At 43.6% G+C, this 24,369-nt stretch overlaps 1 protein-coding gene across 1 annotated transcript in view; it reads left to right on the top strand.

Annotated features, from left to right (window-relative positions):
- The first annotated feature begins 271 nt into the window (after positions 1–271).
- The window catches only part of hs6st1a (heparan sulfate 6-O-sulfotransferase 1a), a 59,270-nt gene continuing 35,172 nt past the window's right edge, over positions 272–24,369 (top strand). Inside the window, exon 1 of the mRNA XM_026152644.1 lies at positions 272–1,126. Coding sequence (XP_026008429.1) covers positions 627–1,126 — 500 coding nt within the window. The 5' untranslated portion in view covers positions 272–626. The remainder of the gene's footprint in view (positions 1,127–24,369) is intronic.

The raw sequence follows: 24,369 nt of genomic DNA on the forward strand, positions 1-24,369 counted from the left end.
AAGGATTTAAACAATAAAAGTAAAAGTAAAAGAGCAAATGTATTTTGAAAGTGAAAACATAAACTCAGAATACAACATTATAACCACTATGACTCATTCAAATCCCCCTGTTTGTAAAATAATCCAATACAAAGTATTTAACTACAGCTCGTTACTGTAACGCTCGATCTCGCTGTCTATTGGCTGCTGGCAAATGCCGCGGTCGTTACATGTCAACCAACAAATTAAAGCGATTCTCCTTTCACTAGATTTTCAGAGAAAGAGAGAGGGAGTGAGAGAGGTTGAAAGGTAGGTTTCGCGCTGCATCCTGGGTACATAGCTCCACTGTGATGCAGTGAGCCTGTTGTGTTGACTGGACACCAAAGTAAAGTGAAACTGGAGCGGGTCGGCTCCGAGGGGCTCTCCGAGCGAGTTACGATGCGTCTTTCACGGTGTTGAACGGTCGCGGTGAGCCATGAGCCAACTTCGCCGGTCGCCTCGAAGCGGAATTAGCCACTGTTGAGCCCCGAAAACGATTCCTTCTCGGAGGGGGGAAAGCAAAAATGAAGAAGCCGAGCGCCCTGCTCCCCGTTGCCGGCTTGACTGGGAAATGGTAGCGTGCTGTAGGGACCGCACTGGGAAGGATCATGGTCGAGAGGAGCAGCAAATTCTTGTTGATCGTCGTCGGATCCGTGTGTTTTATGCTGATTCTCTATCAGTACGTGGCCCCCGGGGTGATCAATTTCGGCTCCCCGCACGGTTATTTCACGGAAGAAGACGAGGGGGACATCTTCCCCACTCCGGACCCCCACTACGTTAAGAAATACTACTTCCCCGTTAGGGACCTGGAGAGGACGATTGATTTCCAAATTAAAGGGGAGGACGTGATCGTGTTTTTGCACATCCAGAAGACCGGGGGGACTACCTTCGGTAGGCACCTGGTGCAGAATGTCCGTCTGGAGGTCCCCTGCGACTGCAGACCGGGCCAGAAGAAGTGTACCTGCTACCGGCCGAACCGCAAGGAGACCTGGCTGTTCTCTCGGTTCTCCACCGGCTGGAGCTGCGGTTTACACGCAGACTGGACGGAGCTCACCAACTGTGTGCCAGGGGTCCTCAACAAGAAGGAGAACAAGCAGAAATCCCTGAGGTGAGACTGGGAGGTGTTTGGTGTAGTCAGGCTACTGTAGACTATGGAAAAGACACAAAGTGTGGTTTAGGTTCTAATCCCCCAAACTGCGGAGGATTTTGTTTGTCTGAAACTTTAGAGCTCTTCTCCATTGGAGGTACAATAAGGTCACTGAAAGCTCGTAAAAACTTACAGTTGATAAATAAACTTATGTCACTCAGTCAAACTGCCTTTCAGTTCTTAGCAGCTTCTTTCTGTTCATGACATATTTTACCTCATCCCCCTGGAGACATTTTAAAAGGCATAATAGTCACTGGTTTAAAGATTATCTCTCCTCATAAAAATATCAAAAGTCCACCTGGAGCAGGGTTTTTTTTTTCTTTTTTAATCGCAGGATTGTTATTGTGATCCCAGAGAAGATAAAGCACAACAGAGGGTAATATAAAGGTGTTATAGTCTCATAAACGAATGTAACAAACACATGAAAATCCCCACAGCTTCTTCACGGATGTGTTGTTCTCTGCATGGGACAGCATTACCATATAATTTTCATAAAGTCATCTATCTGTAGGTCGAGAATAGATGCTGAGAGGCAAATGTTGATTGACATTTCAACACTACACTGTCACGAAATGCCACAGGAGCTCAGCAGCATCTCTGACAATTGTTGATCGGTGCCAATATCAGGGTGCCCTCCCACTGAATCGTACACTGAGATTTGGCTGAATTTATTTCAGGAGGGCTGTAATACATCCAGGCAACATTTCCGCTCAGTAATAATCCCTCGCTTTGACTGCGAGGTACCCAGACACAATGCGCATCTTATTAAGTTATAACCCATTTCTTCTCCACGCCTTCCCCATTGTTGTTGCCCACATATTGCATCCCTCACCCAGACATATTGACGGCTGTATCAACTTCCATTTCACTGCACCCCTGTGGTTAAAGGGTACGCTTGTTGAATGGGTTATGTGTCTTTGTGTTGTCTGAGCTTGTTCAATATTTTATTTTGGCTATGGATGATCAATAGGACAAAGAGGGATTAGAAATTGTGGAAATTTGTCTGTCTGGCAGCCAGGCGTGGTGGAGATGTCAGGCCGGCTGCTCTGCTTCCCATGGCTGCTCAGACTGGGGGATCAGTGCTGCAGGCTGGGCTGGGCTTGGCTGGTAGAGGGGGAGGGAGATTGGGGGACCCTGCGGGGGTTTGGCTCCGCTCTAATCCGGGTGATTATTACCACTGGGACGCGCATACACACATACACATACACACACTAGCAGTGGTATTTGCTACTGGCGTCTGTCCTGACTCCTGTGGTTTCCCTGGGGCAGAGGTGATAACGTGTTCGGCCATTCTGCATGGAGGGCTGAGATATCACCGTGGATGCAGGATAAACTGCCTTTCATCACTTTGTGAACAGTTTCTGAGCCCGCGCGCACCTGAAGAGGCCACAGGAAAAGAACGAGACAAGAAGGCAGAGAAGATGAGAGTAAATATGCACGGGTGAGAGCACAGATGACAGACGATCGCTTGGCCCGGGTGTAATCGACTGTCTGAGCACTCGGGGCAGGAAAAACAAGGCACTGCAAGGGTAAAAACGGCCTAAAGGAAACTGTGCCGCTCCAAGCTGTGTACAGCGCAACTTTCACAAAGAAGAGAAGTGAATAACTGCAAAGAAACAAGAAGCGCTCTCTGTTTCTCTCTCTGTCACGGCTCTGTTTGTTCCTTTTTCTCCCTCATTGCCTCTTTTTCTGGCCTCTGTCCTCATTGTTCGGTCCTCTTGTGGCACTCTTATAATGCTGGGAGCATTTATCTTGAGGGCATTGTCGTGCAAAGGCGAGTTAAAGCGTGAATTTAAAGGTGTCAGTGTGGCATTTCTCGGTGTCCCCCCAACCCGCAGCTTTCCGATCAACTGCGTATATTCGTAGTGCGTTTATGTTTGAGGAAGTGGGTTTGAGTGAATCTATGTCTGTGTGAAACGGAAAATGATTATTTAAAACAGACCTATGTAGCAGGAGCAGTTGTTGTGCTGACAGATCCAGCATCCCTCTCTCCGCAGCTGTGCGCTCATACAGCTGTCGAGTGGATTTTACACAAACGTCTCAAATGCTGCAAAAATAAAATGTGAATTAGGACCATTTCCATCAGCTGGATTGAGGCACATAAATACACCACCTGGCTGTCAACGAAAATATATATCTGCAGGAAAACCTGAATAAAGTCCAGACAAACAAACATATTTAAGATTTAATAGTGGACAAGTCACTAAAGATGGCTACCACTACTACTACTGTAAGGGTATGTGAATACATCCCAAACTCATTCAGTTTGGCTTTGCTTGGTATGCTGTGCTCTATATGATATGGATATTTCCTGAGTTTTAATGTAAGCCAAACATCTATTTCATGTCTATGTCTTTATGTTCACACGCCCTTAATGAAAATCGATGAGCTTTCTCCCACAGTGTTTTGGCAGCACACCAGTCCTTTTCATCTGTGTAGCAGGCTACCAGGGTTAGCCTTGCAGTGTTTCCCCGAGGTTAACTGTCTCCAGAAGTGGATGGGAGGGTTGAGGAAGCTTATCGGTGGGGTTGCAGCTGTAATGACATCAGCAGGAGAGCCACCAGGGTCGTGGTCAGGATTGGCTTCTCTACCAGCAGAGCTTCTTGCAGCGTTGTCTCTTGCTACTAGCTTCATGTGGGATGCATATTAAGAAATAATAATGATGACTAGGAGATTTTAGGGCTGACTTTCGGACGCTGGGGTTGTCGTTGGGTTTAAGTGGAGCTAAAGTGTTTTAAAGCTTTTACTCGTCGCTCAGTCACATGGTGAAACAGAGAGCAGAGGAGAGAAATGACAGTAAAACAGAGCAGATGCACACACTGAGCTGGAGTGAAATTAAGACTCATATAATATGTAATTATCATTAATGAAATGTTTCATTCTTACATTGTTTTAATTTTTTGATTATATTTTATCCCATTTTAATTGATTTATGCTTTGATGCAGTGATTCCCAAATTGCGGGCGGGGCCCCCTGGTGGGCCACAAAAGTATTGCATGTGGGGCAAATTACTAATAGAAAATCAGTTTGAGATTACTCAAGTATGTACAGTTCCATATTTATTTAAATTTGTGTATTGATGTCAAACGTTAATTAAAACTGGTAATATGGGTTGGTTAGTCTGTGGTAGTACTCATTACTGCTTTTGTATTGAAGTTTGTGTCAAAGTGGCAGGTGGGTCACTCACTGGGCTCAGCAGTTTGCATATGACTTGGTAGCATTAGCAATTTATAGCCAAGAGCCTGTTTCTGTTTGTTTGTTTTAAATAAAAATTTCAAGGAAACGCATCACAATCACAGATTCCATGGGATTTTCAGGTTTTTAAGTAGGCTGTAGGACTCTTGACTTTGGGAACTTCTTTAACGTGATGATGAAATCAAAGAACTTTGTCTTTGCTTGTTTCGTTCTGCTGATTAAGCATACCAGCAAAAAACCAAAAAATACTTTCAAGCCTTTTGTGAAAGAAGTATCAATATGGTTTTTGTCCAAACAAGTGCATCCATTAATAAAATTCTGCGATATTTGACAGTTGCCTAATTTATTAACTGTTTCTAATTATGTTTATATGGGGGCATGTTGCCCTTTTAATAAGAGCTAGAGAGCATCATAATTACCCTTATGAGATTTCCAAAACATTTGTGGATTTGGGAGCTGTTTTGTATTGATGCTGTAACACTTTCCAAGCCCAGTTGTTATGGCTGGATTAGTTATTGATTGAACAGATGAGTCTGTTGCACCATTTCTTCTGAATATTTCCACTTGAAGAGAGCGTAACAGCAGCTTTAAAAACGCTGAAGAAAGTAGATAAAGTATGGTTTCTTTTTTTTTTCTTTTAAATACAGTGAATCCTAATTTTTTTTTTTTTTTTTGAAGAAAATAAAACAGTTGATTGGACATAGTTTGGTGTGGAGATAAATGTGGCAGCTTCAGAGCAAAGCGCATTAAAAGGAGCAAGCAGCGGCGTGATGAATAGTTGGTAATGGGGGAGACAGGTCTGGCTTTGATTGGTGATTAGATGAGATCGATATGAACAGTGGCATTGTGGGAGAAAGTAACTCACTTACTTAGCAGAGCGCCACTGAGAGTGGATTTGTCATCTTCCCACTCCTTATACCAGTTTTAATGTTCCCCACTGATCCCATGGGACACACTATCTCGCGCTCACACACGTCCACTAATAAGTGTGTGAAACAAACAGTCAAATGCAATGCTTAAGATATGGCACTTCTAATTGGTTAAGGAGGTTCCTATCACTTTACTCAAATTAAAGCACCACTTTCAAATGGGGGAAACCATCTGTCCTCTGGAAGTGTGTGTGTGTGTGTGTGTATATACACACACATCTCATGACTGTGTGTGCCTGTTTTTCTTTCTTTTTTTTAATCCTGGCATGTCAAAGAGTGTCTTAGTAAGCAAAGTGATGGGGCTAATTTTACTGCCTTAGTCTCAGTCCTCTTTCAAATCGCCCCGTTTCTTTCTCCCCCACCTCCTCTTCAGCCCCCCTTGGCTTTTCTCTAGAACACTTTCCCTCCCTCCCTCTCCTTCCATCCTTTCCTCCCTCCTTCCGTCCACATGACGGTGTCACTCTAATCAAACAGCAGGCTTGCTTTCTGCTTGGTGGCTTTATGGCTGGGGGCTCTCTTGCTGTCTCTCTTTCACTTTTCCATCCATCTCGGGCCCGTTGTCTCTCTTTCCTTCCTTTGCCATCGTTCTCTCGCTCTCCCCCCGAGCGTGACTACTGCATTAGAGGAAATGTCTTTTCATGGAAGATTTGCTGCAATTTCCAAAATGGCTGCTTTGCCTAATGGACAACTGCCTTGGTTCTAATGAATGATTACATGTATGAGGGAGGGGAGGGGACGATGGCAGGGGGGGAACAGAAGAAGAGATGGCGGCGATGAAGAGCAATATGAGGAAGAGGATGGAATGAGTGTGGGACAAGAGGAGAGCTGTCAGGGAATGATTGGAAAGATAAAGGATGGAGGGGTGAAAACGTTTAGTTTCATTGCTGGGGAGGGGGCTAGTCAATTAGCACGGTTGTCAAGCACTGGGCATTACTCTTCTTTCAATAGGTCTGTTTCAGATTCACAGCACAAATCACTGCACCCTAAGATGGCTGTGTGTGTGCGTGCGTGCGCGTGCGTGCGTGCGTGCGCGTGCATGCGTGCGTGTGTGTGGCGTGAGAGCGGATGCGTATGCATGTGGTAGCCCAGCATGATGCCAGTGCAACCCAGCATCCAGATTAACTTTGCAGAGGCAGCCACGGCTGATTGGCATATCATATGTGCGTGTGTGTGTTTGTCTATGCGAGCACATGCACGCGCTCATGTGTAGTCAGGCAGGTCAGTGTTAATCCAATCAGATTAGCTGGGTTTAAGCGCTGCCGGCCAGGAACACCAAAGCCGGTTACGTCCGTTCATCCTGTGGCTGCGGTTATAGTATTCCCGACAAACATTCCCAGATCAGTCCAGCCAGTTATTCCGTTCATGAACTCAAATCCCCTTTTCTTCTCAGGCAAGCCTGCTTATCTTCCTAGAAACCAGGCTCTGATTGGGTTTATCTCTCATGAATAATACCAGTAGCTGCTTTACTTTACCTGATGAATATCATGTTTGTACAGTGGACATGCAGTGATAAGTGTCTGGATGGATGTTTACATTTAGTCGTGGGAACATTAGTAGATTAATGGAGTTTTCAAAGGACACACAATTGATCAATGACAGTTGTTATGACCTGTTTGGTAATTAAGTAAAATATCAAACACTTGCTGTAGGAGGCGACAGGAAGGGCATCCAGTGTAAAAATCCATGCCAAATTAAATATGCAGATCCATCCACTACGGCGACCCCTTAGGAATAAAGCAGAATTTGTGGTTCAGCAGGGATAGCACGTTTGCAGTCCATCTTTCGGCAGACCGATGCATCATCAACTTCCAGAAATGCACAGTTAGAATTTTAGAGGACTGGGCGAAGACCACTCTCTATGCACGTTTGCAGGACCATACCGAAAGAAGCTTTATAGGTTGTATATCTGTACAAGCTGCCACCAGGCCGATAATCCAAAGTTCTTGCTGCTCAACCTGTTTTATTTAAAGTTTTCTTTTTAAAGCTTAAAATGCTTTAGTGTGGATTCGAATAATGAAGCCACCACAGACGTGCCAAAAGCTTCAAATATCAACTCGTTGCTCACAGCCTATTTGAGACTTTGACAGGACAGTGGATAATGTCAGGTGGATCGGTAAACACTGCACTACTAGTTCGTCATTTAGCTTTATCTTGAATTGGGAAAAATGATAATCATTTGTTATCATACAGTTTTGTTTTGGGGATTTTTAAAAGTTAAGTAAAGGTTTTGATTCTTTGTAGTCTGTTTAGTTGAATGCTGTTTCAAGATGTCCTCAAATAAAATGGTTATTTCTCTACTGTTAGAAAAAGTTGAGATGGATTCTGTATCTGTTTTCTCCTTTGGTAACGTAGAATTGACAGGTCTGTGCTTCACTGCTGCTTCGCGTTGACTTCAGGAGTTCAGCTCAGGTTCATTCTCAGGTCATTGCGTCAACGCATAACACAGCCTCAGGATTCAGAGCTGAGACTTTAGCTCAATAGAATATGCCAATACCTCTGTTGGGCCTCATCACTACACACATACGCAGGGTTTTAGTTTGACTCTGTGCCACGGAGACCATCTGCAGACGTTTTGCAGCAAACGAAAGGTTGGCTTTGGTTGATCAGGGATGCAAATGTCTGATTAGAACCAAACTGTTGACGTTGGGCATTACAGAATCGACCTTAAAGTCAACATGAACCGGCACAGAAATCAAACCAGTACAGTGAAGCCGAGTTGAGGCCATTGCACGTAATTGATTGGCCGCAGCTGTTTCACCTCAGTGGATTGTAAGGGCAGGAGAAGTAGAGGGACTGCTAAACATCGTCTCCATTGATGGTATGTGAAAGGTTATCATTACCCTGCCTGCAAGACTTCATTATTGATTGAGTGCTATGGATTAGATAGGTTGGGTTTTTTTTGTCATTGATTGATTGAACTTGAATGACAGTAACATAGAGCAGAGTCTTACCAGACCAGTATGGATGTATGCTGAAGACGGACGACAGACACGCAGACAGAGAGAGCATGAGCGCGGGACAGAAAAGCAGGAGTGATGTGTTTCTTAATCATTACACAGCCCCTACCGCTCTGTGTGTCACTCCTTTTCTTCCACCCTCTGTTGCCGACTGTCAAATGTCAACCCTCGCCACCGCCACCGAAGTGATTCTGCGGCCCTGTGGACAAATAACCGTGCGGTGAATGATTAGCAGACATTTCTATGGCTGTTAATAAGGGGTGTTACGCTGCAGCAGCTCCGCCAACAGGATTACCGCCTATTGATTATCCTAGCCTAGCATTAGTTTTGCTAGCTAAAAGCGACTGGCTGATTAGTGAGCATTTCTATAGTGGTTAATGAGTGGTGCTGCGGAATGCTATGGTATGCTATCCATGAGAATGGGATTACAGTCTATTAATCAGACAAGAGGCTCGCTGGAGTCATTAGCCAGCCCCGCGGCAAAGTCAGCGCATCTGTGGCTTATTTCTGGTTCCTAAATGAGGTTTGGCCTTGTCTCCATTGTCTGGTCTCTCGCTACATATCAACACTGAGTTTCTTGTCTTTCTTTTAACACCCAATGATTCCCTATTCTTTGATCGCACTTCTCATCTTTTGCCCTCCCTCACATCTTCTTTCCTTCCTCAGAGATGGAGAAGGACAGAGAGAGAGAGAGGGAAGGAGACATCCCTAGGGGAAGCCTCTCTCTGCATCCATTAACGGCACTGTCTTTTCACGTCCCTCAATATGACAAGTCCAGACAGGATGTGAACCCGGAGCTGCTCCTCATCTCTCAGTGTGCATTCCCTCTCCTTTATTTGTTAACAAACAAATAAATGCGACCGTTTTCTGCATGCTAGGATTTATGAATAATCTATTCACGAAGCTGATGTGTGTCTGTGGGTGCGTGCTTGCGTGTGTGCGAGCGAGAGATGGCCAAAGGAGGCATGTGAACGGAGAGGCGAGGCTGACAAGCGTGTTAATTGAATTGTGGGAAAAATGCAAATCCTGCACTGCCTCTTTGAGTTAGGGGGAGGAGTTTCAGCTGACTGTGACCGTCTCTGCTCACACACGCCCATGCACACACACACACTGAGCTAACTTTTACCGATCCCCCAAAAAAAACAGTTTTGCCTGCTACTATTTGACGCCTCTTCCCATCATTACCCATCATCCTTCTCAGTTTTTCTGCCCGTCATGCCATCCCAGGACCTCTTTTGTCTCTGTGTGTGTGTGTGTGTGTGTGTGTGTGTGTGTGTGTGAGAGTGTGTGTTCATATGTGTTTGCATGTGAGGGTCCCGCCAGAGTGGGGGAAAAATGAAATTCCTCGTTCTGCTACACTTGGTTTGTGTACTTTGCTTTAGGGCAGAGCTGTAGATCACCAGAGTTGCTCCTTGTTTTGTTTTGGTTGTTTTGAAAGTGCAGTGTGTGTCTGTGTGCGAGTGCATGTCCTCTAACTTCATTGGTGCATGTGTGTGTGCCGTGTGAATGTGTGTCCTGTGGGATCTGTGTTCACAGCACTGTACATTAATTTGATTTGTGAGCCTGCCCGTGACTGCATGTTTGCCTGGTAAACCACAGATGAAATGTGTTGCTTACATTGCTGCCAAGCGTCACTGAAAATGCATATTTCTGATTATCTTCTAATACAAATAATGAGCTTTGAGCTGTGATTTGTTACAATTCCTAAAAGCCAAGGTGTGTTTGTGAACATTTAGGTGCACCTTACCATTATTTCTGCACAATGTCAGCTTCAGATGATGCAGTTTCTTGTTTCTGAGGCCCTCCCAGGGATGTGTCTCCAAAATCACTGCATTTACATGAATAAGATTGACGTTGCATAATAATATCTACATTTTCTAAAGGCTTTAAAAGGCGAAAAAGCTCGACGGTGGTCACTTTAAATATTAACAAGGACAAACCGAACAACAAAAAGTCACTCGCTGCTTTCTTTTCTCCAGTATGAACAGAGCGACAGTTGTGACGTCACATCTGCGCTCGCCTCTGTTCCATTGTTTCCATAACTCGCTGCCGCCTCTCATCCAAACTGGCATCTCCTGACTCGCCCTTGGATTCTTCTGTCGGATTAGTTCTATGTTACAAATGCCACTGGTGACATTGAGTGTTTTTGTCTTAACTCTGGAAACAAGCCCCCGAACTTCTGGTTTCATTTCAGCCCTCTGTGCACCATCTGTAGCTGGGCATAAATAATAAAAACTTCATCGGGCTGCTCGGAGAGATTTAGGTTTTTATTTTGTGCTGAGCAGAATTAAAGGCGAACCGCAGCTGATTACTTGTACCACAAACAGTCGCATGAGGAGCTGTCAGGTGGCAGCTACTAAAAGATGTTTCTTGCACACAAACGCACACAGATTATGCGAGAGGCCTGGTTGAGTTAAGAGTTAAATCCATACGTCTCCTTGTTTGAAAATCAGCACCGACTCTTGTTGATCTGAGCTTTAAATGTAGGGCAGGCCTCTCCTGTAACTGCACTAAAGAGACGAGTGAGAGAGTGTCACTCTGCCAAATAAAGGTCAGCGTTAAAGCTAATCCAGTTATACTATTCTTAGTGCCTCTTCACCTCTTTGTCTCTTGCCGCTCTTCCTTCTCCTCCTCTTCTTCATCTCACTTGGCTCTGTGGATCTGGGCTGCAAGTATGTCAGGTTCACCTTTGTTTTCCCCTTCTCTCTTTCGCTCTGTCAAAAAAAACTTCTTCATCCTGCGCGCCACCACCGCTGTCATTCCGAGTCCCCAGCGCGTGTCAGCTTCCTCCAGAGAGAGGAAGTGATGTGTCAGGATGCGCCTTTATCCGCCAGTGATCTGATCTGATGTGAGATTGAGATAAACACAGGAGGAGTATAATGTTCTCTCCCTCTCTCACCCTGGGGAACTGTACGACGGGTTTCTTTTTTCCCCCCACCCTCTGTCTGTGCCTTTTTTCCCTCATGTGCACAGACAGAAAAATCAGGTGGTCTTGGGGTAATTGCCAAGTTACAAAGGGAATTCTAGGGAGTGGGTCTTTCATGTCTGCTAAGCCCGTCAATTCCTTAAAATATCTCCTTTGATACCTTATACTAGAAGTTTAGGACGAAGTCTTGTAACAGTGAGATCACTGGTTTGATCCCCCATGATATGTAATATTTCTTCCGACAGCTTTGTGTTGTTACAGTCTTTAAGTAAGATACTAAACTTCCATCAGCTTCTAGTTTTATACTTTTTGTTAGCCTGTCAAATAAATGCAAAAAAATACTAAATTACTTCAGGAGCTCCTACAGATGCATAGTAGAGTGTTGTGACATTTTTTTAGACTAGTACTTGAAAAGGATACAAAGTGTATCAATATTTCAGATTTTCCCCTGGAGTTGTCCTAACAACCACATAGATTGGTTACTTAGGCTTTAATAGGCAGAGAAAATCCAGTCCCACTGAGGCTGCACTGTTTTCAGCAGACAGTCTAGTGTCTTATATTTAAAACTGCTGTATTTATTAGAGTAGATACACATGGAGAGGCAAGGCTAATACCATAACCAACCACTTGAACATTGCATCCTTCCATCTTCTACCAGTTATAAAATCAGGGTCGTGGGGAGAGGATAGGCCAGTACATCCTAAACAGGTCACCAGTCTATGGCAGGGATAACAGAGAAACAGACAACTGTTGAAAATGACATTCACTCCTATGGCCAATTTAGAAATCCCAATTAACCTAACCCCATGCACATGTTTGGACTGTGGGAGGAAGCCAGTATACCCAGAGAGAACCCACTCGAGCACAGGGAGAACATGTGAACTCCATAAAGAAAGGACTCAGCCGACCAGTGTGGATTCCCAGAACCTCCTTCCTGTGAGGCAGCCGTGCTAACCACTGCACCCTGGTGCTGCCCGTTGCGGATATTTTTAGATAACTCCCCAACTAAGCCTGAACATCTGTTTCAAAGTTTATTTTCATACTTAGTCAATGGCATCCACTGCTAATACGCTTTCGAGCATTCCACTCCAGTCTCGGCCTAAACCCCGGAAATTTTGGTATGCTGTAATTATCTCCAAGGTAGTCCTGCTACCTCCTAAAAAAATATTTTATTAGACAACCGAACAGATGACCAAAAAAGGATCTTTGACGAGTTCAAACGCATGAAAACGCATCACTTAGCGGTGCTTAAGAGGGCTTTGTCATGTCCCGGAAAGTAGAACATAACAGCCCAATTAGAGCTGAGTATGTAAATTAGATGTTTATGAGAGACAAGACTTATCCTGCCTCTTTAAGGCAAACAGTTAATTATGTGCGCTTCCCTTTAATGGAGTCTTCTCCCCATGGTCGAAGGCAAATGGGATCCGAAAGTCCCACCAAATGCTGATAAGACATGCCTTGTTACTACACTGGATATTAAGAGCTCGAGATGTATTGAAATCGTTCAGTCTTTGTTTTTGTGTTTTTCGCTTGTTCTGAAAATTGGACTTGGCTGCACATCCCAGTCTGTAATTACTCGACAAATGAAGCCAAAGTAATAACTATCAAACCGCTTTCCCAATGACTTCTTGTCACTCCGCTGCCGTCTATGAATTTCATATTCTCCTCTAGTGGAAAGCCAGGTAATTTGAGGTGTTAGCTCCAAAGCTTTGAACAAACGTTACCCCACCACCAATGAGCCTTTAAGCACAGAGAAGCTTTCAGAGGTGAGTGTGTCATTGTGAAGCAAGGTGTTCCCAGAAAATGAGTAAAACAAGTGAGATTGTTCTCTTTTATTTAAGCTTTTTTTCCTTTTTCCCTGCTAGGAAAGTAATTTAAACACAGTGTTGACTGAAAGAGGTGGCGAGGCAGAGGGTTTTGGAAAAAAAAAGATTCAAATTAAGCAGCTGATACTCAGAAACACTACGCATAAACAAAGACAAATACCGGTTATAGGACTAAAAGGCTATTAATTTGCAGAAGGCAAGATACTAACTGTAATGCAACACTTAAACCACCGAAACAAAATAAAGAGAAGTACCATTAACAGTATTTGAAGAAGAAAAAAAAACACAGGAAAAAAGACCTAGGCAGTAGCCGTTTTCTCTGCTTCTGAGTGTCTATAGCAATAGATGAAAGAGAGTAGAGGTATTAAAGGTGCATGAAACTCCCTGGAGTCCAGAAAGATGTCACTTCATCACAACTTGGACTATTTCCCATTTGCGTGATGCTGGCCTTTTGAGCATCACAATGCAAATAGTCCGAGGCACTCATGCAAAAATGCAGACCGTGCTCTCTCTGCCACACACATGCTCCCTCCGTCCCTTACAGACTTTATGATGTTCACTGTTCCCCCCCCCACATGTGCCTTCCCCCCCCCCCCCCCCCCCTCTCTTTTCCTCCCTTCCTTCCCGTTCTCCCCTCGCTCTCTGCCATCTTTTGTCCGGCATCTCTTCACGCTTGACCGGCCTTGCTGTGACTCTTGACTTCAAAGAGCTACTTCATTCATCAGTCACTCATCAGAAAGAGAGGGCCATTCAGCGCTGCGCTAAAAGAGAGGGAGGGGACGAGGAATGAGTGTATAAAAAAGAAAAAAAAAAAGAGTGTGCTTTGGGGGGGCGGGGGATAAGTGTATGAAAAGAGGGCACGAGAGAGAAAGGGGATCCGCTCTTGACCGCGGGAGACCTTGGGAGTCACAAAAGCAAAAAAAGGGACATGCTCCCACACATCCACACACCCATACAGAGTCCCTGTCAGCACTTAAACAAACTGTCTCACACTTGTTTTCCATCCTGTTGGGTGTGTGCAGATGCCTCGTGCACATTTCCTTCCATCGTTTTCTGTCAATCTCCGTTTTCTCTCTCTGTCTTTTTTTTTTTTGTCTTCTCATTCTTCTCATTTGAGCCAGCGGTGCAGAGGGGGCGTCGAGTCCCGTTCCTTCTGTAATCCCCTCACTGCACCTGGGTATTTTTTTTTCTCTTTCAAATCTTTTCTACACGACCGCTCGCCACTATTTCTAAATGTGTATTTTCACTCCATTGGTGTTCACTGACATTCTCCCTCTTTTTTCCCATTCCTCTGTATTTTGAGGTGGCTGGCAAGCTAGTTTTCAGGTCAGTGGGAATTGCTATTGCCTCCCCTCTCAGTTGGAGTCTGGCTCACACTCGACTGCATACAAACACACTCGCACACACAGATATGCACACTTATTGTTCATCCTGCTCTTTTTTCTCTTTTATAACCGGTTTATATGGACATGTGGTTCTGTGGCCTTGTACACACGGTTTCTTAACTTGTAAAGATTTCTTGTAGGTGCGCCAGGTGTCTTTCATCCACCTTCATGTCTTTTCATCATCCCGGCTTTTACTTGCGTTTCTCTCTCAAGTAATAAGTCACAACTGAAAGACTGTGACGCTCTGGGTGCTACGATCTGTTTTTGTGGTTTTTCACTCTGTATGGAGAAGCGATTTCTTTATGACTCACCTTGTTTGTGTGTGGGCATGTACCGTATGTATCTAAACTCTTACCGAAGTTAACCTTTCATGCTCAACAAGCAGGTTTTAATGTTTTTACAAGAGGTAATTATGGTCTTATGTAAGGATGCCAGTGCCTGTTGAAGGACTTTTAAAAGTTTGAAACGGCTTTTTGTTGTATAGAAAGTAAAAGTATATGCATACAGTGAACGGTAATATGTCATTGTCATTTTTATTATTATTTTTTGTGCACCCTGCAATTACTGTGTGCTGAGCGTAAGAGCCTAAAATAATATTTGACTGTTAAGATGTTTTGTTTTGTTTTTTTCATATTTATTTAATTTGATTATTATTTTTTTTTATTGTTAATATATTTTTTCCCATACAGCACAATTTAACTGTTTTTCTAAGGTGTTACGTAGGCACCCCTCACTATCTGGTGCTACTTGAGGCTTCACACTTTTTTCTGATGGGAAATTCAGCGTAAAAGATGGGTGTAGCATCCATTACTGGTTTCTGAAGCGCTGTTTTGAAGCTTCAAGATGTTTCCGTTCATATGTTGGGGTTCTGAAACCAGATCTGAGGAGCGAGGTGTAGCTCTGACGGTCATCCCGGATAATCTTCCTTTCTGAAACTGAGACTGAGTAAAAAAATGGAATAAATGTAATGATAGACTGAACCCATGAACTCGGCAAGGAATTGTATACATAGGTCAAAATAGCATTTTAATTCCTTAAGTCCAGTTAGCTTTTTTTTTTTTTAAGTGCAGGTGTGCAATTTTGTTATACATGTACGATGGCAATAAAGGGCTATTCTACTCTTAAACTAATTCTTACACTAATTACACAAACTCCGGTCTTTACTACTTCTTTTTTTTTTTTAGTTCCTGTGGCAGAAACTGTGGCTTTTGCACCAGTAAGCTGAATTCGTTCAACAAATTTTTCACAGTCCATTTTTTTTGTTAAACTGTTAACAGCGCCAAGAACTAGCATGACTCAGCAGTACTTTGGGCTAAATGTAACAATAAAGGCAGTTTTAGTAAAAGGAAGTCATAGTAACCCAGCATGTAACTACTCATTACACAGTCCTGTAGATGCTAACCTGCTGGGAAGGAAACCGCTAGCCACACCATGCTAACTAGCGCGACATTGTATGCAATTTTAAGCATAGTGGAAAGCACCACACATTTTTAACAAAATTGAAATATATTTTAGTTACTAAGGATTAATAGTTTCAAATAGCTGACAATTTGCAGGAACAGTACTTAACCTCAGCCGTTGAGTGTGGGCTTTCTTTTAGACTGAATGGTTAGTCTTGGGGGGGGGGGGTGTTTTGTTTTTATAAATCTTGTGTTCATGTCTTGGGTGCACTTTTATTGCAAACTGCGTTCTTAATCTATATCATCTTAAATTATGCGTTTGACACGACTCACTCTAAGCAGTGATCCTCTTCCTGTTTCAGCTTGACTGTTTGTTGCTACATTTAGCAACTTTGCAGACATTTGGTAGCATTTTTCTCACGTCAACCAACTGCTGTTCAGCAACGAAGGTCCTTCTACAGTCAATTGTCTCCTTCTGTGCCATTCAGCAAGTTGGAGAGCAGCATGCACTGAGGAGAAGGAAAAAAGAAATTCTGCCTCTTTTGGATCATTTTACTGTCAACGTCTGAAGCCCAACAAACGATAGTCAAGACAGCCCTAAGTGTAACTTATGTTTTTTGTTTATTTTTTTGTACCAAATTTGATTTCCTTCAAAATATTCAAACATCAAAGTCCTCCTCAAATACATTTTACGTTCATTTTATCAAAGCTCAGGATAGGTAGGTAGCTAGGATATTATTTCATAGAAATGAGAGATTTCAGAGTTTTATTATAATTGAATTCACTTCAAATGTAGTTTTCTTAACGCCGAAAAGAGATTTTAATTGCGATTAGAGGCAAAAATGTGAAATTAGTAGATACACAGTGCTGTTCATGCCAAAGCAGCTCTTTCTGGCATTGTTTTAGCTCTGTTTGGTAGAAGTAACGATGCATTGGGCCGTGTTTTTTAATATTTTACCATTCTTGTGTGTAAATAGGGACAAACAAAACATAAATTTGTAGCTTTAAGCAACACAGAAGCCCCCGTTAAAGGCATTCAACTAATTAACCGCCTGAACGAGCCTGAGAAGCTTCAAAAATATTGACATGTTGTTTTTGTCGCTGCATTTTAAAAAGTGGGGGAATGAAAGCAAAGAAGAGAAATTGCGCCCGCTGAGAATCCGTCAAAAAATTGGCAGGAGAGCTGACGTGTCCGCAGACCGCAGTGTTTGGATTTTAAAGTCAAATACCGTGTCCGTGTGCAGTCTTCATGAGCTGAACTTCACTCTAGCAGACGCACACACAAGCTGCTGGGCGCAGCTCTGCACCAACGGCCACAAAAAGCCCGGAGAGAGCAGGTGTAGAGACGAACATGAGTCACAGGTCTTAATAAAGCAGAAAAGGTGCAGAATAGTTAATGAAACACCTAGTCATTTTCCCCTTTTTGTTACTCTCGCTGCCACAGTGATAAAATGTGTGTTTCTGCTTTTGTGTCCATATATAAAAATATATCTGTATTTTTAAGTATTCATCTATATAAGTCTGCGTGTAAATTATGTACACAAACTCTGGCCCTATGGGGCTAGTCGGGCAAGTTCTTGTAAGCCTGGTGGCTGAGAAACAGACCTGCCAGGACATGCCGGCACACATGCACACTCCTGCTAAAACATTAAAACACCCATAGGAGAAAATGGATATGAAGGGAGAAAGAAGCTTAATAAAAGCGCCACGATGAAGGAAATTGGAGGGGTGGGATAATTGTGTTTGAGCAGGCAAACAGAAAGAAAAGCCTGGGAGAGATGATGGAGGTTTTTCTTTAAAAAAATAAATAAATAAAAAGTAAAAGAAACAGAAATCAAGAAGGTGAGGTGAAACTATCTCGTTGCCCCTCCTAACATGATGGAATGTTAATCAGTGTAAAGAGGTCAGCCCTTGCGGCGTTTTGTGCGTCTGTGTGAGAGAGTGTGACGAGGTGAAAAGGTCAGAAATGGGTGTACTGGCTCTTTGGAGCCTCATCTTAAAGTCCTTGAAGTGAACGACTTTACACAGGGGTCCGTTACGACTTTCTTCACAACACAGTCGCAGTCACAAATTGTAGATAAACACCCGATGATGATCCATCAGTTTTGACAGATTTAGAAAAGTGGCCTCAGATATCTGTCGACTGTGTTTTTGTCTATTAAATATTAAAAATCTATCGCACTTACCGTCTTTTCAGCTTCTCTTCCTTCACTCTCTGTTTTGTAAGTGCAGCCGTCAGCCTTTATGAGCAGCTTTTACCTGCCTGCTTTTTTTTTTTTTTTCATTCCCAGAAAGGGAATTATGCTGCCAGTGCATTAGATCTACAGGTTGGACCCACAGGATTGTAGATCATTAAACAGCCACAGAGCCATAATGTGTCGTCCACAGTAAAGATTTAAAACATGTTGTGCATTTCCTCTTATTAAAGAAGTCTGTGGAGGATTATTTCAGGGCAGCGATCGCCTTGGGGTGAGAGAAAAGGCTTTTGCGATATTGACAAAAACATCATAGACACACACACCCCCCCCCCCCCCCTTCTGAATCGTGCACATTGGCGTTTCAACAAAGTGAATGAAAATTTCACTGCTTAAAAATAAACACAATGCATAAATAAAAATTGCAGCTGTGAGACTAAGATGCTTTTGTTATAAATGAACTAAAGGATTTTCTCCTACATGAGTCTTTTTTTTGGTGGGTAAAAAAAATTCTTCACACCAATAAATTAAGTTGTATAGGAAACTGCCCGAAATAGTCTGTGATGTAAAAAGAAGGAAACACAGTCTTGGATTGGTTAAAATGGCAGGAGTTAGCATTGTACTAGCTGTACTACATATGATTTATCCTATGAAGAAACCCATCGAGAGAGATTTGAAGATTGTATGTTCAGTTTTTCATTAAACATACGAAATAATCAGTATTTTATTTTAACCAGATTTTTTTTACTTAAATGTAAAGCTCTCGTATTTGTGTTGTTTCAAATTATCTGTAGTAATTGTTCTTGTGTAAAAGATCCACTTTTAGTCTTCTCTCACTAACTTATTTGACACATCTTAAAGCAATTTGTGTATTTGTTCGGTCACTAATTGAATCTGGAGTAGCAGTTTGTGTCTGTACGTCTCAGCTGAGGTCATTTTTACAACTAAATCAGTCGAAGTAGCTGAGAGTGCTTTTCAGTTTAGTGGGTCGTATAAGAAATCGGGCTGTGTAATTTCACTTGGGAACAAAACAATCAGACCAGGAACTCGTTGAGAGGGCGTGCTGCTCGTCGACTCTAAAGAGATTCTGATCTTACTGGCGTCTAACTCTGTTACATGGAAGAAATTGTAAGATTTCCAGAAAAGTGTTCACGACGGTTCAGTCGGTCCTTGTGTTGAGAAACTGAGAATTCCAGTGAAATAGGATGACTCGTTTATTCGCAATCTCATTTTGTAAATAGTGATGTGATCCTTTGTTGTACATTGCGACCACATCAGGATACGTTTCTAAGGGGAATTTGGTAATGTAGTGTAGTGATCCACATCTGCAGCAGATGCTTCATGTTTGTTTAGCTGTTAAGGAAGTCCTCTCCAACTGGAGATTAATGACTAACAAAGAAACAAGGGCCATTGGGGGAAAAGCGTTTCCTTTTGGGTAGCATATACATCGGAATTAGTTTAATGAGTAACTGTACAAAGTCAAGGTGGTGACATGGATGTGATGAAACCTGATGAGGCAAGACACACTGGTTTAGTTAAAGTGGTAAAAGCTAAATAGGGTAGTTCTTAAACAGTGCTTTTTTTTACTCTACTGATCAGTTTCGTGCCCAAAGGATACTTTGGCATGCTGAATGGAGCAGCCATGGATGGAACTACGAACCTTCCAGTTGGATGACCTGCTCTACCTCCTGAGCCCGATAAAGCTATAAAGCAAAGCAAACTTAAATTCTTTCTCAGTGTTTAGCTGCTTTATCCAACCTGTCACCAGTTTTGTGTTGAAAATGGATTTCATAGTGCAGGTTCCATGCACATCTGCATTGGCTTCACTTTTCAAACCCGGAAGCTACGTCGATTTTTCATACGCTCTACACTTGTCGAAGTAGGGACAGCACAGATGTATTAATGATGGATCCATACCGCATACAGGAAAGCCTTGTAGACGGATTCACTGTTATGGCTTACTGGGACACTTAACAGACCTGAGCCATCGTTAGTACCTGTGCTTTCCCCACTGTGACAAGTCGAACTATCTGCTGTGCTGCTAAAAAGGTCTATAATAGCGTACTAATAGCGTAGTAATACAAGACATTACGCTAAAGTCGTCATTATTATCCTAGATGAGATCAGTCATTTTAGCTAAAGAGTCCACTTGCAGACACAGATGTAAAATAAAGAGCGTATTCAATCGGCAAGAGAGGAATAACAGGATGTATTTTACCAACTTTCTTTGCAAGGATGGATTATACTGGGTGGCCGTGGCGGGAGTTACCTTATGTTAGGTAGGGACTCAGTGTTTTGTTCTGGTAACTGGTGAATTATTGTTAGCCTGTTGATAGATGCTTGTTAAACAGAGGTGCACATAAGAACATTAGCTCGTCTTTATTCTGCCAGTTCCCCAAATTATGCATCTAACAGAAAATAGGCATCATAGATGAAATTGATTTAATTCCCTGGGGTTCAGTAACTTTTTCTTTCGCGTTTCTTTGGCGTTCAAGTGCATTTTGCTGTCTGTCATGGAAATGGGAGAATGCTACCAGCGCTTTCATTGCTTTCCCTTTTAGGTGGATTTATTTTAATACATGTTTTTAGATAAGCTATTAGTGTGCCCAGAGCTGTTGTTGTATAAATGATAGAAAATTTGGCTGAAAGTTTAAAAACATAAAATAAGCCAAGATGGAACAAAAGATAAGGAAAAGGAAATGCCTTATTAGCTCCTTCAAACCCAGCCACTCTCCTCTCTTTGAAGAGTGACAGACTCCGACTGTCACTGTATTGGGGTTCATTCCCCGCTCTTGTACCCAGTGATCTGTGCGTGCGTTAGCGTGGTAGTAACGTGGCATCTCCATCCATTACTACATATGTATGACCACAGACACGAAGGCTGTCAGCTTCGCCACGCTTCGTTTTAATTAACTCAACTCTGAGGCGAAAGTGACTGTCGCGTGTTCGCATGAAGCAAGACGTTCGCATATGGTGTCTGACATGCTGCGGATATGTCGAAAGGAATGGGCGTCTTCTACATCCTGATCTTTCTCCCCTCTCTCTTGGTGTGTAATCACATGCTTATGTATCAGGTGATTTTCTCTATTTTTCTTTCTGTCTGTTCTTATCTTAACCGCTCACTCCATCATCTCTTCCTCTTCTCTTCTCCCTCTTCCTTTCCTCAGAAGCCGACAGCTGCCATCAGGCTTATTTCAGGCACTGGCGCACACACACACACAGGCACACACACACACACGCATCATCGCCTGCTCCCTCTTCTGTTTTCACACTTTCTCTCCATTTGTCACCATCTATCCTAATTTCACCGTCCTTCTGTTTAACTCCATCTGAACATACCTGCTTGTGAGCGAGCGCCTGTGTCCGAGTTGGACCGTCTTCTGAAGCTTTGGCCAACGCCAGCAGAAGAACTGGAGGAACACCAAAGCAAACTGGCTCCTCTGCTACTACTTCCTTCCTCCCTTCTACCTTCCTCCTCCCCACCACCCGCTTTCTACCTGTCCATCTGGTTGCCAGCTCCAGGGAGGAGATTTCTCACCATGTTTGTGTGTTTGTCCCCCCAGCGTCAGCCTCTTTGGGCACGCATCTCTCATTCATTTATAATGAGGTGTCAAGCCTTCCTGTCCCCGTGGCTGCACAGGCTCCCTGCTTTTGGCACACTCTAAGTCGTGTCTGTATGTCTACTTGTCCATCTCACTCTGTCTCTTTCCAATTTATGCATCTGTCTACCTGTCGGTTTGCCCTCCTGCCTGTCACTCCTTTTGTCAAATAAATATCACTTTGTCCCTCCAACTGGCCTTCCTACCTGTCGATCTTTCTGTGCCGCTCTGCCGCTCGGGGTGTTCATTTTTCCCCTCACTTGTCAGCGTGTCAGATTAATTCTTCTGCGTCCTATAAATGAGCCAAGGAGTGGCATTTTGAACTATTGATTTCAGACTGTGTGATTGCTATGGGGATTTTCTGTGGTTCACTTACTGTTGACACAGTGTCACTGTGATAGGACACTTTGTTCCACCTTTATGTCAGCACAAGTCATTATTTACCACTCTTTCTTTTTTTTGTGTTTTTCTTCCATGGCTCCTCCTCCTCCTCCTCCACGTGGCCTCTTCCTGAGCAGGTAAGACCTTTTCATCTGACCTCTTTTGTGTGTTTATGTAAATCAGATCAGTTGTCACAAGACTCAAAGTTACATCGCGCGAGTTTGCTAATCAAACAATTTGCACTGCCCTTGTGGCTTTACACACACACACACACACGATCTCTTGTCCCCGAGCACGCAGACACAGACCCACTTTGTTCTTCACACATGCGTTTACAATCGCAGGTCACACTCGCACACTCAAGGTCCACGTGTGTTGATTTACTAAACTTGTTAAATGTTAACTCGACTTTGAAGCGCTGAAGGTCTTTGCGTCTGTGTTTGTTCTCCTTCGCGGCGTGTTTGTGCGTGCGCGTCGTCCTCCTGTTGGGACGTTTCAGCTCTCCCAAATGGGATTGGCCCTTTTCCTTTCTTCCATTCACCCAGCCTGTGGGACCCGTTTGTATTTGTGTGATTTCTTTATAAGTGTGAACATTGTGTAGTCTGCGCGCGTAAGTGTGCGCGCTGCTGTCTCATCACCTGCAGGATGTTGTTTTCCCTGAGCTGTCTCTTGTGATCTCTCTCGCCTCTGAAGCACCTCTTCTCTAATTTCCCATCGTTCTGTATTCTCCCCATTTTCTTTTCAGTTTTCTTTTTTTTCCCCCCTCAGCCCTCCTCTTTCTCCGGTCCCTTATCTCTTCTTTGCAGCCAAACCCAGCCCAGAAACAGCACCTGTGCGGACCTGTGTGTGTGTGTGTGTGTGTGTGTGTGTTGCTCTGGTGCACTCTAGTGTAGTCTGCAAAGGTGTTTCTCCACGTTCCACCGCTCACTCGTCTCTTGTGTCCAATTCATTTTCTTTTGTCTCTCTCTCACTCTCTCCCCACCTTTCCCCTGGTCTTCAGTCTTACAACCAAAAGTCTAGCTGAGCACCTCACTTCAGTGTGTGTGTGTGTGTGTGTGTGTGTGTGTGTGTGTGCGTGCGTGTGTGTGTGTCCTTGGTCACTGGTGCATCAGGCAGCACTGCAGTATTTTCTTCTTTGGTGAAAAAAAAAAATCACCAAGCTTTGCTTCATCCTCTTTTTTTTTTTTTTTTTTTTTTTTTCTATTTCTCAGTTTTTGGGGTATTTTTTTTTTTTAATAACTAACCAGAAGGCCAACAAAAACAGCCAAAACAAAGTAGCTTCCATCACAAATACGCCAGCCTGTAGAGTCTGTTGCTTCGCTCCCCGGGCTGGCAATCAGAACACAGGCTCAGAGATATTTAATTGTCTCGGCATGTGGAGTTTGTAAAAGAACAGTCGGTATGGAGACTTTTGGGGAGGGGGTGGTGGTGCTGGACTCTCCTCCGCTGATATTTGTCAGAAGTTTTTTCTCTCTCTCTCTCTCTCAGTCTTATTTTCTGTTATTTATTTATTTTTCTTCTTGCCTTGTTCTGTACCTACTGTACGCCCGCAGGGAAGCAGAAGAAAGGATGACCCAGATAGGGGGTGGGGAAGAGAAGGATTGAGGAGGAACAGAGGCTGCGCTGAGGTAAAAAAGTGATATTGAGAGAAAAGAAAGGGGAGGGGTGTGACAGTCGAGAAATTAACTGGCGACACCTGCTTCGTGTCATCGCTCCGTCGAAACGGGCGCTTTTATTCGTCTCCCTCGTCTCTCTCCTCAATCTGGTTTTATTTTTCTGTGTTTTCCACATTTCTTTTTTTTTTTTTTATTTCTGGCGCCCGTGAACCGAAAAGGCGAGGGAATAGGAGGGGACAGACAGGAACATGTCAAGCTGGGAGGGAGGGTGCGAGGCAGAAGTCCCGTGCGCAGCTGTTTTTCAGTTCGTGTGTGTGCGGGCGCCTCAGCGTGTGTGTGTTCGCGAGCATGTCTGAGAGTGTGTGTTGAAGAGTTACTCTCAAACAGCATTATTAACTCATCCGGGTTTTGCATGAGTCGCCTCCCATTCCCAGACAATGCACACACGCACGCACGCACGCGCGCACGCACACTGTCTCTCTCACACACACACAGTGCAGTGAGTTTTGACAGCTCCCCAGGCTCCTATCCTGGAAAGGCGAGACAGGAGAGCAGTGGAGCATGATGGGATGGTAGAAGACCCGGACGTTCATCTCTGAGCCCCCCAGCCCAGTTAATACTTAATGTCCCAGCATGCACACAAACACACACACACACACACACACACACACACCGGCATTAGTAGTACGTAGAGCTAGAAAATCATAAACACATGCACACACACAAGACGTAAGCATGCTTTTACACACACATATAACCTCTCACATACGTGCACACAAACACACACAGGCTCAC

The sequence above is a fragment of the Astatotilapia calliptera genome, chromosome 19 (genome assembly GCF_900246225.1).
Source record: "Astatotilapia calliptera chromosome 19, fAstCal1.2, whole genome shotgun sequence".
Lineage (NCBI taxonomy): Eukaryota > Metazoa > Chordata > Actinopteri > Cichliformes > Cichlidae > Astatotilapia > Astatotilapia calliptera.